Here is an 18,003-nt window from a genome sequence, read left to right as displayed (position 1 = left end):
CAAGGGATAGGATTGTGTTTCTGGATTTGGAACTATTTCATGTGGATCAAGTAGTTAGGAGTAAAACACAAGAAGAAAAATATTCCAGCTAGCCAGTTCAATCGTATCAGAAAAAAATTGTACCTTGACCACTGATTATATTAACCAATCAAAAACCTTAGAAAAAAGGTTTAGCGAGAAAGGATATCCCAAGGATTTAGTTGAATGAGCTTTTCAAAGAAATCTGAATTCAACACAATTGGAGTGTCTAAATAAACAGTAAAGAGGAGAAGGGGAGTCAAAACGAGTGGAGATTTAATTTCATCACAGCGTACAATCGTGGGAACCAATATATTGGAAAAATATTAAGAAAATATTGGTATCTCCTGATGAAAGATGCCATACTCAAAATGACACTACAAAAAGAACAACAGATTACCTTCAGATGGGGCAAAACGGTTAAAAATAGTATAGCCCCCAGCAAATTGAAGAAAGGAGGGAATCTGGGAACAAGTAACGAAATCAGTCTTTCAGCAACCCTTGGAGGGGGGGGGGGGTCAAAAGATGTCAAACAAAAAAATGTTGCAGCTGTAGGATCATCACACATGGAATAAATTAAATTAAATCATCCAGTACAGGAGAGAAATTTAATATCTCACAAAACTTGACATGTAATTCTGATATTGTGATTTACGCAATAAACTGTCTGTGGCCTTCAATACGTGGGGCGAACCACACATACTCTTAGATCGAGCATGAATGGCCACAAACACAAGGTAAAAAATGGTTTTCTAAAGCAAAGTTCGTCTTGACATTTGGCAATGAAACACAATAGAAATTTTGATGTAGTTAAGGTAACACCATTGGAACAAATGAGACACCATGAATAGGAAAGAGACTTTAAATTCAAAAGAATCATTCAGGATTTTGAAACTACAAAGTCTATATCCAGATGGTATAAATGACAAATTGGAACAAGTGTGACTAACGTGGTATTTACAATAGGTAAAAATCCGTTGCTATAGCTAATCTGCTGAGAACAAAACTTGCTGCTGCATACATATATATATATATATATATATATATATATATATATATATATATATATATATATATATATATATATATATATATATATATATATATATATACACACACACACATACTGACCTTACTAGTCGCTCCACAGAAACAGTTAATGCTTTCCACCAGTGAGCGAAGGGTTATGAGACCCAGTGGTCTATAGTCTGGAGGGTCCGTTTGGACACTATTTTTGGGGTGGGTACAATGGCAGCTCAAGTTCCTGAAGTTAAGGAATATTCTTACTCCACATCTCACAACCAAGCGATAACATGTTTTTAAAAATGAATTCTCTATCTATATATAGATTTTTCGGGCTATAAGACGCACTTTTTTCCTCCAAAGTTTTGGAGGAAAGTGGGGGGTGCGTCTTACAGTCCGAATACTATATACCTGGCTTTCCGTGGTAGTGGGTGTGGGGGAGCAGCAGCGGGGGATCAGCGTGGCACAGGAGGCAGCAGCTGCGTGCTGCAGCCTACGATGTGCCCGCTACTAAAGAAAATGAATATTCCCTGCTCCCCACGCCAATGGGTTGTAGTGAATATCCATGGTCTTTAAAAGCGGGCACACAGACCGCAGAGCGGCCGCAGGAGCCGTGCTGTGGTACAGTGCGCCGGCTATTGAACAGACTGAATGGTCAGTGCTCCCCACACACAGAGTCCCGGTGTGGGGAGCAGTGACTTTCAGCACAGCATCTCAGACTGTGAAGGAGCGGCAGCAGAGCAGGACAGCGCTGGAGGAGAGAGGAGGCGAGTATGATTGTTTATTTTTATTTTTTCTGTGGGCAGCGTAATGGAAGCACACAGGGGTGCCACACATACCAGGATGGGGGCTCAGAGGGGTGCCACGCATACCAGGATGGGGGCTCAGAGGGGTGCCACGCATACCAGGATGGGGGCTCAGAGGGGTGCCATGAATACCAGGATTGGGGATAATGGGGTACCATGAATACCAGGATAGGGGATCAAGGGGTGCCATGAATACTAAGATAGGGATAAGGGGGTGCCATGAATACCAGGATGGGGGATCAAGGGGAGCCATGAATACTAGAATGGGGATCAGGTGGTGCCATGCATAGAAGGATGGGGGACCAAGGGGTACCATGCATACCAGAATGGGGATGAGGGCTAGGTATACCAGCATGGGGGCCACGTATACCAGGAAGGAGGATATTAACAGAATTGGGGGACATTACCCTAATACCAGTGTCAACAGCAGACCCCCTCCCCCATAACAGGGCATCATGACCACATTTTTTTGCTTACATTTTTTCCCCTATTTTCCTCCTCTAAAACATAGGTGTGTCTTATAGTCCGAAAAATACGGTATATTAAGCCCCCGTCATACTAAGCGAGATTGCTGCTGAGTCACAAGTTTTGTGATGCAACAGTGACCTCAGCAGCGATCTCGCTACGTTTGACACGTAGCAGCGACCAGGCCCCTGTTGTGAGATCGCTGGTCGTGTCAAAATGACCTGGACCATTTTTTGATCTTTGAGGTCCCGATGGGTAGCATGCATCGGTGTGTTTGACACCTTACCAACGACGTCGTTGGCGACTCAGAACTAAGACACATAGGCGTGCATTTGCGTTGCATCGTTATACAGGTCGCTACGGGTCGCCGTATCGTTGCTGCGTCGTTGGGAAGATCTGACTGTTTGACATCTCACCAGCGACCACACAGCGACGCAGCAACGATCCCTGCCAGGTCGTATCGTTGTCGGGATCGCCGTAGCGTCGCTAAGTGTGACGGTACCTTAAGACACCGTCCTTCATTCAATCGTGGCAACAGAAGACAGCGCTGATCCTGGTCTCCATTTCTGAATCTTCCACTGTTGGAAACTCCTGGAAGCCGTTTCCCCTGTCTCTCCAGGAATAGCTGCAGTCTATCACTTTTGAATCCAAACCAAAACGAGAGTTGTGCCTCAGGCAGCACAACTATATCAGGTGAGCAAGTTTTCTTATACAACTCACCTTTTACAACTTAACAGAAACTAATTACGCTTAGATAGCGCCACGTCTATATCTTTTAGGATACTCCATACAATAGTGATATTTTGAGAGCTATAATTTTTCCGTATATGGCAGCTTGTTTTTTGCTGGACAAGATGACATTTTCAGAGGTACCATTTTTATCTACATTTGTCTTTTTATGCTAAATGCACACGGTGCGTTTTTTATGCGGCAATTCCGCACAGAATTGCCACCAATATCGCATTACAATCCTTATCCCATGTTTTTTTTATGAGGTTTAGGCAGATCTGTGCACATGATCAGGATTTTTCCTGACAGAATTTCATGTACGTAAAAAGAAGCAGCCTGTCCATTCTTCCTGCGTTTTTCCTATACAATGTAATGGAAAAACACATGGCAAATATGCACAAAAACGCATAAAAAATGTGCAGAATTTCTGCAGCGTTTTTGCTGCTAAGAGGTGCAGAATCTTGTAGAAACGCTGCAGAAATTCACATAACCTTAGAGACAATCGGCTATAGCAGCCTGTTCAAAAGTGATCAAAATTTAGGTCGTAAAAATAAACATTCATTCCCGTCATGCCAAGTTGCATTAACCCCTCAGCCCTTTTCCGTTTTTGGTGTTTTCATTTTTTGCTCCCCTTCTTCCCAGAGCCATAGCCTTTTTTTTCTGTCAATATGGCCATTTGAAGGCTTATTTTTTGCGGGAAAAGTTGTACTTTTGAATGACACCATTCGTTTTACCATATCGTGTACTGGAAAACGGGAAAAAGATTCCAAGTGCGCTGAAATTGCAAAAAAAGTGCAACTCCACAATTTTTTTTTACCATGTTTACTAAATGCTAAAACTGACCTGCCACTATTATTCTCCAGGTCATTACGAGTTCGTAGATACCAAGCATGTATCGGTTCTTTTTTATTTGAGTGGTGAAAAAAAAAATCCAAAGTTTCTTTAAAGAAAAAAAAAAAAAAGGCGCCATTTTCCAAGACCCGTAGGGTCTCCATTTTTCGGGATCTGGGGCCGGGTGAGGGCTTATTTTTTGCGCACCGAGTTGGCGTTTTAATTGATACCATTTTGGTTCAGATACGATCTTTTGATCGGCAGTTATTGCATTTTACTGCAACGTTGCGGCGACAAAAAATTATAAAATTCTAGTGTTTAGATTATTTTTTTCTCGTTACGTCGTTTACCGATCTGATTAATTTTTTTTATATATATTGATAGATTGGGCGATTCTGAACATGGCGATACCAAATGTGTGTATATTTGATTTTTTTTTATTGTTATATTTTGAATGGGGCGAAAGGGGGGTAATTTTAACTTTTATATTTTTTATTTTTTTTTATATTTTTAAAAACATTTATTTTTTTTCTACTTTTTACTTGCTTCAATAGTCTCCTATTGCCTCTGTTACACATAGCAGGGCTTCAGCCCTGCTATGTGTAACAAAAGTGCTCATCTGCTATGAATACCGACCACTGGGTGGCGCGCATAGCAGATCGGCTATGACAACAGGGGTCTCATCCACACCCCGGGTTGTCATGCCAACCAATCGGTTACCAGCGATCACGTGACAGGGTCGTGAGCCAACAATGCGCTTCCCTGAAGCGCGAGTTAAATGCCGCTGTCAAGAGTTTGACAGCAGCATTTAGCTAGTTAACAGCCGCGGGTGGATCGCGGCTGTTGCAGGCACATGTCAGCTGTAATGATCAGCTGACGTGCCCGGAAAAGTGCGGGCTCAGCGCCGGAGCCCGCACAACAGGGGAACACAGCATGCGCAGTACATGTACGGCGCATGTCGTGAAGGGGTTAATTCCTGAAATGAATCTGAAGAGCTAATGAACTACCTGACAGCAGTTTTGAATACATTGAGGGGTGCGTTTTTTTAAAATGGTATAGTCTCAGTGGTTAGCACTGCAGCCTTGCAGCGCTGGGGTCCTGGGTTCAAATCCCACCAAGGACAACATCCCACCAAGTTTGCATGTTCTCCCCGTGTTTGCGTGGGTTTCCCCCGGGTTCTCCATTTTCCTCCCACACTCCAAAGACATACTGATAGGGAATCTAGATTGTGAGCCCCGATGGGGACAGTGCCGATAATGTCTGTAAAGTGCTGTGGAATTAATGGCGCTATATACGGTAAGTGAGTAAAATAAATTAAACTTTTAGGGGTTTCCAATATATAGGACCCCCAAAGTCACTTCAAAACTCAACAGGTCACTATAAAAATAAGTTTTGTAAACTTCCTTGAAAAAATGAAAAGTTACTGACATGAGGGAATTTATTAATGTTTTTGTGAGATAGAACTATCTGGATTTTTTTTTAAATGTCAAATTTCTGATATTTGTATAAATGAACGCAAAACTTATCAACCTAAATTTACCGTTATCATAAAGTACCATGTGTCACAAAAAAAAAAAAAGTGTCTCAAAATCAATGGGATATGTTGAAGCGTTCCAGAGTTATTACTACCTAAAGTAACACATCAGATTTAAAAAAAAATTGGTCCAGTAACTAAGGGGTTAAATCAGGGAGATGTCACATTAAATAGTTAATAAAGAACATTTCCCACTGTCTACTTGACATCAACACAATTTTGGAAACAATGTGTGTGTGTTAGAAAGTTAGGCTGTGTGCCCATTATGCGATTTTTTAAGCGTTTCCGCAGCGGCAATTCCGCCGCGGAAACGCTTAAAAAATGCTTGGTAGAAGGTCTGCCATGTTCCCCAATGACAATCTGCATTTGCTGTGCACATGCTGCGGAAATTTCCGCTGCGGATTATCAACGCAGCACTACTGATTATTTTGCGTAATCGCGGCGTTTTCGCCACCATTGACTTGCATTGAATCGCTTAATATCCGCATCACTACATGTGCACATGCGTATATTAAGCAATTCAATGTGCGGATGGTACACGAGTCTGGAGAAGAGGAGACTCCCATCCAGACCATAGTACCTGTAAAAAAAAAAAAAAAAAGAAGATTTTAAAATAAAAAATAAACACATTATACTCACCTTCCGATGGCCCCCGGTCTTCTCCGATGCGTGCGGTCTCCCCGGCGGCTCGCGATGGAGTAAAAGTCCCTTCCATGACATCATTCAGTCATGTCGCGTGACCTGTCACATGACTGAATGATGTCATGGAAGGGACTTTTACTCCATCGCGAGCCGCCGGGGAGACCGCACGCATCGGAGAAGACCGGGGGCCATCGGAAGGTGAGTATAATGTTTTTTTTATTATTATTATTATTTTTTACCATTTTTTTTTCTTTTTTTTTAAACTAACCTGGTCACACTATATAAAATCCATGCCGGTTGCATGGATTTATATAGTGTGACCAAGTTGTCAAGCACTTTTCCAAGTGAAGCTAAAATCGCTTGGAAAGCGCTTGGACAACCCGCATGCGTTTTTTCTGTCAGGGAGATGCAGAAACGCTCAGGAAAAATCCGGAGCATTTCTGCATCATGGGCACATAGCCTTACAAGGGTTAAAATTGTACCAGTGCTTTCTAATTTTTACAACAATTTTTTTTTTTTTTTTTTTTAGGGACCACATAACATTTGAAGTCACACAGACACCATTCTCGAAGTGCTCAAAACCACTCGGGAAGCTTATTAACCCTTCAGATGCTTCACAGGATTAATGGAAAAACAAAAACTATTTTTCACAAAAATTTTACATTCGACCCAAATTTGTTTTACTTTTACAAGGGTAACAAGAGAAAATGGACCCCAAAATTTGTTTTGCAATTTCTCCTGAGGACACAGATACCCCATATGTGGGGGAAAACCACTGTTTGGGCACAAGGCAGGGCTTGGAAAGGAAGCGCCATTTGACTATTTGAATGTAAAATTTGCTGGCATAATTAGCGGACGCCATATCGCGTTTCGAGAGCCGCTAATGTGCTTTAACAGTAGAAATGTCCCACAAATTACAGCATTTTGGAAGCTAGAACCCGCAAAGGAACTTCTCTAGAAGTGAGCACCTTGAACACACAGGTGCTCCACAGAAGAAGTTTATAACGTTGAAAGGTGAAAAATATAATTAATAAAAGAAAATAAAAAAAAACATTTTTCCCACAAAAATGTTTTTAGCCCCAAATTATCCATTTTCACAAGGGTAAAAGGATAAAATAGATCCCAAAATTTGTTGTGCAATTTCTTTTGAATATGGAGATACCCCATATGTGGTATAAAACTTCTAAAAGGGAAGAAGCTCCATATTGGCGTTCAGATGTCATACTGGTAGAGCCGCTCAGCTGAATTCACCCCATAAGTGACTCCATTTTACAAACTACACCTCTTTATTCATCTAGGAGATCATATTAACACCACAGGTGTGTCACAGCATTGTATACCATTGGGCAGTGAAGAAAAAATAATTACATTTTTACCACCAAAATTTTCTTTTAGCCCCAGATTTCTGCTGAAAGTAGAAATACCCTATATGTGGCTGTGCAGTACTGCTCCGCCACAAGGAAAGACTCAGGAGGGACAGAACGTCTTTTGCCTCACCTGCTGGAGCGCAGATTTTTATCTTATAGTTTGTGGACTCCATATTCAGAGCATGTATGTGCTAAAGAGCAGAATCCCGCTTAAGTGTCCCCATTTTGTAAATTATACCCCTTTGTGAATCTACAGGTGTAGTGACTATTTTGACTCCATGGGTGTTTTCCAGAAACCAGTGGATGTTGCGAAGTGAATACTGCAAACTGCCGTTGTAGTACTCAGCACATTATGCCCAGCTCATGCTTCTGGAGACATGCACATGTAAATTAGGTGGACTATCACCACTACAGAAATGCCAAACATGTGGACGCTAACTGCAGTTTAGGCACACTGAGTCCCAGAAGGGAGGTGGGCATTTGGATGCGCAGAATTCGCTAGATTTCTTTTGGGGGTGAGGAGCCATTTTGTTTTTTCAGAGCCTTTGTACTACCAGTAATGTGGAAGCCCCTATATTTTCATTAATAGATGATGCACCTGAGTGGGGACTTACATATTTTGTGAATGGAATTGAAGCTTGGGTTAGCAACATTTTCCCTAACATTGGGTATCACATTTATTCAGCGTTCTACTCTAAGCACTTATATCGGGGTTTCCATCTAAATCTCCGAGTGATTCAGATGAAACCCCTGAGAGATCCATTCACTATAATGAGGCAGTAGAGTTACTCTGGACTCCATCAGAGCCTCCTTCTACCTCATTATAGAGAATCTTATGCCGTGGGTTCCATCTGTATCACTTATTTCAGAGATTTACACGAAAACCCTGATGCAAGCGCTCAGTGCAGAATAAATGTGAGCTGAGCCTTACTGCGATCTTTGGTAGGCAGAATGAACAAATCAACAGTAGGTGAAGAATTGGTTTAATTTATTTTTTACGCCTTCCCTTGTGCGGTATAAGTGTTTAGTATAAGTGTTTAAAAGACTTTATTCTTCGGGTCGATGCGACTACAGCAACACCAGATTCATATTGTGTTTTTATGAATGGCAGCTGTCACACAGTAAAAGAAGCTTTTTTGTGTAAAAACTAGTTTTTGCATCGCTTTTTTCTGAGCGCTGTAACTGAGCTGTATGGCGACTTATGTTTTTTGCAGGACAAGGTGACATTTTCAGCGATACCATTTTTAATTACATTTGTCTTTTTGATTGTGTTTTATTCCACTTTGTTCAACGGTATTGATAAAGCAAAGTTTTTTGCTTTCTTTTTCATTAATTTGTTTACGGTGTTCACTGAAGGGGTTAACTAGTAGGGCAGTTTTATAGGTTGGGTCGTTCTGGACGCGGCGATAAAAAAATAAACAAAGTACACATTTTGTATTTATTTTTATTTTTTTACACAGACCAAAAGGTATTCATTGGATTAATATTTCTTTTTTTGTTTTTAGTAATTTTTTTAAAAAATATTTTTATTCAATTTTTTCCCTGCCATGATCACGTATCTAATACTCTGCAATGCTTCTGCACTGCAGAGCATCAGATCAGCGTCTGACAGGCAAAGAGGCGGCGTCTCAGCTCCTGCTCTCTGTGCAGGCGCTGACAGGCCACCTTCCTGCATTACACTGAAGGACCCCACAGCCATCTTGGGACTGGGGGTCACCATGATTGCATCGAGTTGTGCTGATGTAAGTTATGCAGCGTCAAAACGTTACAGCATAGTGGATGGTGTTTCTACAAATCCCATGTCCACTATGCGTTTTTCCTGAGGATCACCAGCGGAAACTGACATACGGAGCGTCTTTCAGACTCGCAGAATGTCATTATCTCTTGCGGGTCCGCATGTGGACTTTCCCCATAGACTAACCTCTATGAGGAAAGTCCGCATGTGAAAAAAAAATGCCACCGCTTATTTGCATAATGAGCGGAAGCCGCGCGGCTATTCCGCAGAGTTGGGGACGCAGGCAGCTCCTGATCGTGGGCACATACCCTTATTTTATCTTATCACCCCATAAACAAGCCGACTGTTACAAGCAGCTGGGCTCTCATTGCATCAGCCAGGATTGCAGTAGTTATGATCCCAGGTGTTTAACAGTTGACCTGCCTGCCACAGTCGCACTCACAGAGCATGTAATCCATTTGACAGAAAGTGGTACCTGAATAAATCCATCAGCAACCAGCAGTGCAAACACAGAGCACCAATGGGGTGCTATGGAAGGCAGAGACATTACAATGGCCTACTTATCTGCTACATCTTATCAGATGCCGCAGGAGTCTGAAAAGCTGTCAAACAGGCAAGCTGAACAAAGTCTCATCAACGTGATCAATTGCTAACATGTTCAAGTTTCTGCGTAAAACTGATAAGTATTGTTAAGACAAAAATAAAAACACTAAAGCCCTAAAAAAAATAATAATAAATAAATAAATTTATAACCACGACAAACTTGGTATGGTTATGTCCACAATGACTCTTAATATAAATGAGTTTCATTAATTTTCTGGGAACTGTGAACCCCACCGAAAAGAAAAAAAAATCAAAACAATGGCTTAATTCCTTTTTCCTTGCAGAGAAATTAAATAAAGTGTGATCCAAAACTCGCATGCACTCCACAATGGTACCAATAACATTTACAGCTCATTACACAAAAAAAAAACAATTTATAAAGACAAGTACAATTTTTTTTTTTTTTTTAATAAAACTTATAGCTCTCAGACTAGGATATCCCACCTTAAAAGGGAAGGTGCAGTGATTTTTATTCCTGTATTAAAAATTATTGGCTATATAATCCATCTTTAATACAAAATGAAATGCACTGGTTTAACAATTTATTAATTGGTTTTTCAGACACTGGGGGCTGCCAATTTCATTTTCTGTTGTCTAAATACGACACTTACCTCAACTACGGCGGCCCCTGTACATGGGATACTGCGGTCATCTACGGCTGTGACCTGGGAACACCCACCTTGGGCTTTCTAGGTCACAGCTGTGGGAGATGGGCTACTGCTAGCTACACTTTAACCTGGTCACCGCTCACGGTGTTCAGTGCGAGCAGTGAAAGGAGGTGAATGGATCCGGTGAACGCAGAGCAGAGGTCCGGGATTAGGCATCTGCAGCAAGTGAGTTGTTTAACATTAGCATAACATTAGTAATATAATGCAAGACGGCTGATCACCACTACCTGCCGCTGTCAGCAGTGTTCAGAGTACAGCAGTGTAACCATCACACACTAACATAGCAGAGCCGTGTATCTAATGCTCATCATGTGTGACACATTACAACACTGCTCCCCTAGATCAGAGTCACATTACACTACTGATCCAATAGAAAGGAGTGGGGCCACACATCTAATCACTCCGCTGAGCCCTATATCTAATCCCATTATGTCATACACTACACTGAATCCTGTATCTAATCCCTGGCCTGTATAACACTTGGCTTATCTAACCCCAGGGCTCCATACTGTGACCAGCACCAACTAACAAACTGTGCTACTAGCCATCCTTGGTGACACTGTCTACATCTCGTTAACACTTTACAATCAACATAAAAACGGCTCCGCATTGTGATTTTTTTTGGAAATTTAAGTTCAAATAATTTTTTTTTTGCCCCTTTAAAAATAAAAACTTTTTAAAAAAAATTACACACATTTGGTATCGCTGCGTTCACAAAAGTCCAATCAAAATATGAAAGTAAATTAAGCCAAACTGTAAACTACGCAATGAGAAAAAAAAATCAAAATGACAGAATTACGTCTTTGCCGCCACAACATTGCAATAACAGCCGATTAAACCATCACATCTACCCCAAAATTATATCCGTTAGAAACGTCAGCTCAGGGTGCAATACGCAAGTCATCCCTATATCCCAAAAGTTGAATATGTTTAAAAGAGTAGGAAAATGGCAACATAAGCAAAAAAAGATTTTCCTTTAACATTTCAGATTTTTTTCCCCATCACAAAAAAAAAAAAAATCTGCGTAATTGTATTGAGGGAGGTAATCATATTGCCAGGTCAGTTTTACTATATAGTGAACATGGTAAATAAAAAATAAATGTTAAAATTGCAGGGTTTTTTTTGCAATTTCAACGCATTTGAAAATTTTTTGGTGCATTATATAATAAAATGAATGATATAATTCAAGAAACACCCATCCCGAAAAAAACAAGCCCTCATACTGCTTTATGCAGACAGAAAAATAAAGTTATAGCTCTTGGAAGGGGAGGAAAAAAGAAAATGCAAACGCAGCAGAAAAAAATACCCTAAGGCTATGTGCCCACGTAGCGTTTTTACGGCTGTGAAAACGCTTGTAAAACAGTCTGCCATGCAAATCAATGTGAATTCGGATGTGCTGTGCACATGATGCGCTAATTTGCGTGCCGAATTCACATTGCGTTGCAAAACGCAGCATGACCATTTCTATCGCGATTACGCTGCAAATTCGAGGCCATTGAGGAACATTGAAACACAGCAAACTCGCAGGTAGATGTGGATTTGCTGCGTTTCAATTAAATGCAATGGACGCGAATTTGCAGCGTAATCGCGGTGCGCGTGATACCTGGGATGAAGACGAGACTACAACGCGGTGAAAAAAATAAAACAGTTAAAAATAAACAAAACCTGTATATTCACCTCTCCGGTTTCCTCCAGGCTACGTCTTCTCTCTTCAGCGTCCCGCAGTGTACTGTCAGGACCTGCGGTGACGTAATTTACTCACCTGATGGTCACGCGACCGCTGACGTCGGCGGTCAGGTGATGGTCGTGTGACCATCAGCTGACTAAATGACATCACCGCAGGTCCTGACAGTACACTGCGGGACGCTGAAGAAAGAAGACGCGGCCGGGAGCAGATCGGAGGAGACCGGAGAGCAGACCGGGGGCCGCCGGAGAGGTGAATATACAGGTTTTTTTTTTTTTTTAACGTTTTAATTTTTTTTTTTTTTTTTTTACTATAGATGCTGCATTTAAAGCATCTAAGTTGTTCACACATTATAAAATCCATGCCGGTTGCATGGATTTATATTGTGTGATCAACTTGTCAAGCACTTTTCCAAGTGATGCTCAAAATCGCTTGGAAAAGTGCTTGAAAAAATGCATGTAAAAACGCTGAAAAAACGCTACCCTCTGGCAGAAAAAACATGTAAATCTGCATGCGTTTTTTTCTGCCAGAGAGGCAAAAACGCTCTGCATCAAATCTGCTACGTGGGCACATAGCCTAAAATTACTATTCACAGCAATCAAACTGAATAATGGGGTAAAAAAAATAACACTTTTACACTGCAAATGGGACAGATTTATAACGAGATGGCTCTGTTCACAAGCTAGTCCAACATAAGACAATGAACCTGTGTCGTTGAAACAAAAAGCACAAAAGCCCCTAGAACATGGGAGGCTTTGAAAGACTTTGAATGCAATCTGTGGCAAAGCCAAAAACATCCCATTAAAGGACTCTGCACTTCAATGTTTAGAAGACATATATATATTCACCTTTATAGTTTTTGATTGCAGTCTCAATCCATTAAGAGTGTTTATTGCTCTTTCAGCATCTTTAGCATTTAAGTAATTCACAAAGCCATATCCTAAGCTGTGCCCTGCAAAAGGAAAAAAAATAAAACAAAAACAAAATAAAAAACACAATTAAGAAAAAAAAATAAAATAGTCCTGTCTGAATTCATGGTAAACAGAAAAATTTGGAAAGGCAAATCCAATCATCTCTTTCTGGTAAACATAACTGGATGCCAAAATGATCAAAGTATTTGTCAAACATTCATATGGTAAAATTGCAAGACCTATTTTTCTCTTAAGAAACAGTATGAATCTGGAAAAAAGGCAGGTTACATTTTTTTTTACATTAACAGTTGATAAGATGATTTTCTCATTGTAGATGAGCTATGCTAACAATCTTGTATAACACTGTACATTGAACCTGTCAGGCGATTCATGCTGCCTAAGCAGCGGGCTGCACCATGGCAGCAAGGCATATTAATCTAGGAAACACTGTCATTTCAGAGGAAATGCACTTTAAAAATCTAGCCTGATACCTCTGTCCAGCGCCACTGCAGGTGATTGACAGGTCTCGCCTTCATATGTACATAAGGAGCGATCTGAACACCTACATCAGTGCTGGTAAGAGAGGATCTTTAAAAGTAGAATTTCCTTGAAACACTGGCGTTTCAGAGAATAATATACCTGGCTTCAAACGTGCAGTAAGGTTGCAAATCATGTTGCTTGTGGTTTGAGCAGAAAAAATCAGGTGACAGGGTCCCTTTAACCAATTACAGATATGCAAAAATATTGTTGCAGTCTTCAACTTTTAAAGACTAGCAACGGTTTTCACGGTACCAGTAAAAACGATGAGATTTCAGAAATCTCATGCACACACATTTCTATTTTTCCTGACTACATTTCAGAACTAAACCAATATGCAGAAACTCTAGTGCCCACTAAATGAGATGTAAACAAAAAACACTAATACCCAAATTGTACAATTCTGACAGGTGTCACTATGAGGTAACAACTCTGGAACGCTTCAACATATCCCAGTGATTCAGACTGTGTTTTTCATGACATATTGTACTTTAGGATAGTGGTAGTACTTGTTTGATATTACTTGTGTTTCTTTGTGAAAAAATTCTGAAATTTGGTTAAAATTTTGAAAATCTCACAATTTTCAAACTTTAAATTTTTAGGCTTTTAAACCAGAGAGATATGCCGCACAAAATAGTTAAACACAATTTCCCACATGTCCACTACACTTCAGCACAATTTTGGAACCAACATTTTGTTTTCTTAGGAAGTTAAGGGTTAAAAGTTGACCAGCGATTTCTCATTTTACCAACAAAATTTACAAAACCTTTTTTTTTTCTTTTCTTTTCTCTTCTTTTTTAGGGACATCACATCACATTTGAAGTGACTTTGAGGCATCTATATGACAGAAAATACCCAAAAGTGACACCATTCTAAAAACTACACCCCCCTCAAGGTGCTCAAAACCGCATTCAAGAAGTTTATTAAACCTTCAGGTGCTTCACAGGCATGAATACAATGTGAAAGGAAAACAATTTACATGTATCTTTCTCTCACTAAAATTTTACTTTAGATTCAATTTTCTTTATTTTCAAAGGTAACAGGAGAAATTGGACCCCAAAAGTTATTGTGAAATTTCTCCAGAGTACAATGATACTCCATATGTGGGGGGAAACCATTGCTTGATTGCACGGTAGGTCTCAGAAAGTAAGGAGCACAGTTTGACTTTCAACGCAAAACTCGATGGAATTGAGAGCAGACGCTTGGAGAGCTCCTGATGTGCCTAAACAGTGGAAACCACCCACAAGTGACCCCATTTTGGAAACAAGACCCCTTAAGGAACATATCTAGATGTGTGGTGAACACTTCGAACCCCAAGTGTTTCACAAAAGTTTATAACGTAGAGCCAGGAAAATGAAAAAAAAAAAAAAAAAAATCTTTTTCCACAAAAATTATATTTTAGCCCCAATTTTTTATTTTTTTTTTTTCAACAAAAGATGTTATGCAATTTCTTTTGAGTAAGCAGATATCCCATATGTGAGCGAAAACTACTGTTTGGGCGCATGGCAGGGCTTGGAAAGGAAGAAGTGACGTTTGGAACGAGGACTTTGATGAAATGGTCTGCAGGCGTCATGTCACGTTTGAAGAGCCCCTGATGTGCCTAAACAGTGGAAATGCTTTAGTGCCCCTTTTTGAAAACTAGACACCCCAATAAATTTATCTTTATGTGTGGTGAGCACCTTGAACCACCTGGGGGTTCACAGAAAATTTTTAACTTGTTAAAATTTAAAAAAAAAACAAACAAAAAAAAACAAAACATTTTTTTCCCAAAAATGTTATTTTAGACAAAAAAATAAATATTTTTTCACAAAAGGTAACAAGAGAAAGTGGACCCCAAAATTTGTTGTGCAATTTCTCATGATCACGCAGATACCCTATATGTGGGAGAAACCTATTGTTTGGGCGCACGTCAGGGCTCGGAAAGGAAGAAGTGACATTTGGGAACGCAGACTTTGATGGAATGATCAGCAGGTGTCATATCGCGTTTGGAGAGCCCCTGATGAGCCTAGACAGTGGAAACCCCCCACAAGTGACACCATTTTGAAACTAGACCCTTCAAGTTATTTATTTAGATGTGTGGTGAGCACCTTGAACCCACAGGTGCTTCACAGAATTTTGAAAAGTGGATCTGTAAAAAAGAAAAAATGCTGTTTTAGCCTCCAATATTTTCATTTTCAGTAGGTTAGCAGGAGAAAATGGGCTCCAAAATTTGTTGAGCAATTTCTCCAGAATACGCGGATACCCCCTATGTGATCGAAAACTACTTTTGAGGCACAGTACAAAGCTCAGAAGGGAAGATGCGCCATATTGGAGTTCATATTTTGCTGGGCTGGTTTGAGGGTGCCATGTCATATTTGCAAAGCCCCTAAGGTGACAGAACAGCAGAACTTCCCATTACATACCCCATTTTATAAACTACACCTCTCAATGGATTCATCTAGGGATGCAGTGAGCATGTTGACACGTGCCTCACAAAATTTTACACCATTGGGCGGTGAAGAAAAATAATTACATTCTAAGTGCCGAGATCTCAATCTGCGCAGGCGCCGCCTCTGACTACCATTATTCCGGAGTCAACCGCATAGAGAACATGGAAGTGCAGGGGCTCCAGACTTTCACAAAATGCCGGCGGACCCTCAGCACCGCCGTCAAACACCAGCTCTTACCACCTTGGGACACGCAGCTTTGCACCTCCAGACATCCCCTCCTCCAAAAGCAGGACCTGCAGAATCGCCCAACTCCTGCCACCAAAGACCGCTGAGCAGACCCTTCTTCCAGCCTGGGATGGGACTCCCAGCATCACTCTGAACACCTCCCATGTCCCCCGCTCCTTCACCGCCGCCCCTCGCCGGTAAGCTGAATTCTGACTGTAAGAAGGACCCCCTATTTGACGCACTAAATATTTTTCCCCATTTTCCTTCTGAAATTTGGGGGTGCGTCTTATGGTCCTGTGCATCTTATAGTCCGAAAAATACGGTACATTTTTTGTACAACATTGCAAAAAAATGCAATAACATGCGATCAAAACATTGCATCTACCCCAATATGGTATCAAGCTTTAACCCAGCCTCAGATTCCGAAAAATGGAGACGCACATGTCTCAGATAATGGAGTCTTTTTTTCACCAATGGAAAAAAAAAAAATACAATACATGTTTGGTATCAACATACTCGTACAGATCTAGAGAAATATAATGGTAGGTCAGTTTTAGTGTTTGGTGAACATGGTAATAAAAAAAAATAAAAAAAAATTGTGGAATGGAACTTTTTTTGCAACTTCACCACAATTGGAATTTATTTTCTTGTTTACCAGTACACTATGGTAAAATCAATCGAGTCATTCAAAGGTACAACTCGTCCCGCAAAAAACAAGCCCTCATACAGCCATATTGACAAAAAAAAAAAAAAGTTCTGGGTCTGAAGGGGAGCAAAAAAAAAAAAAAAGGGAAATCGCAAGGCGCAAGGTCGTGAAGGGAGTAAATATTCAAGAGCTGGTTTCTACTGTACAAAGTATTCCAACCCCTACCAGGAATATTGTTAATGACAAATGCCACATACCAATACAAGTAGAGATTAAAAGGTCGGGTACAAAATAGGTCATTTTAATAGTCAAAATACAAATAGGAAAAAAAAAAACACTAATTTAAACTTATTTAATTCACATCAATTCCAGACTAATCAGGATTTTTTAAAAGGCATGGGCAAAAGAAGTCAGAAACTGTTAAATTTATTTTTGTCAAGACTTCCCTCAATCTCAAAACATTCTTAACATAATTTCATATTATCTAATGAGGTAGAATCAATCACTCCTTCAAAAAGGATTAAAATCTTCGACAGACACAAGCATGAAAATTCCTACATAATATAGCTTTAAAATAAAAAACTTCATTAAACTCAGCTGATTTTTCACCAAAATCAGAAAAATGCTAAAATATCTCATGGCTATAACCAGTACGTTCACACTACATTAACAAAACTCCGCTCATGAATACTCCGATACAATTGTCACTTTTATAAACAAGCCAACGTTGGATATTTGTATAAAAAAAAAAAAAAAAAAAAAGAAGGACTTACAAATCTGTGCCGCATTTTTCATGTAGAGAAAAACAAGCAATCAGTTTGCAAGTAAATAATATCATAATCCACCCATTCAACAAGGGAGAGGAGGGGGGTATTGTAATCATGAATAAAATTATGTATCATAAGACATCACTTTGCCTTTTGGGAGATCTTAAAACGTGTAAGAAGCTCAAAACGGACCCTAGAGTTTTATTTATTTTTTTTTTTTTTTAAAAAATTGGATTTGCTATTTAAGATCACAATAATTTACTTTATTAAAACTACATAAAAAATGTAAACAAAATGCAAACAAGATTTAAATACATTTTTACATATTTAAATGTTTAGATATTTGTACTTATGCACCCATACGATGCATTTTATTTACATCT

At 39.9% G+C, this 18,003-nt stretch overlaps 1 protein-coding gene across 1 annotated transcript in view; it reads right to left on the bottom strand.

Moving 5' to 3' along the window:
- Positions 1-18,003, bottom strand: part of ELAVL1 (ELAV like RNA binding protein 1) — a 176,703-nt gene that overhangs the window by 102,416 nt on the left and 56,284 nt on the right. Inside the window, exon 3 of the mRNA XM_073685731.1 lies at positions 12,954-13,057. Within this exon, the coding sequence (XP_073541832.1) occupies positions 12,954-13,057 (104 nt within the window). The remainder of the gene's footprint in view (positions 1-12,953; positions 13,058-18,003) is intronic.

This window comes from Phyllobates terribilis, unplaced genomic scaffold (genome assembly GCF_046119375.1).
Source record: "Phyllobates terribilis strain yellow unplaced genomic scaffold, ASM4611937v1 Scaffold_1__5_contigs__length_1240528914, whole genome shotgun sequence".
Lineage (NCBI taxonomy): Eukaryota > Metazoa > Chordata > Amphibia > Anura > Dendrobatidae > Phyllobates > Phyllobates terribilis.
Note: the sequence above shows the minus strand (reverse complement) of the source record. Positions and strands in the feature narration are given on the sequence as shown.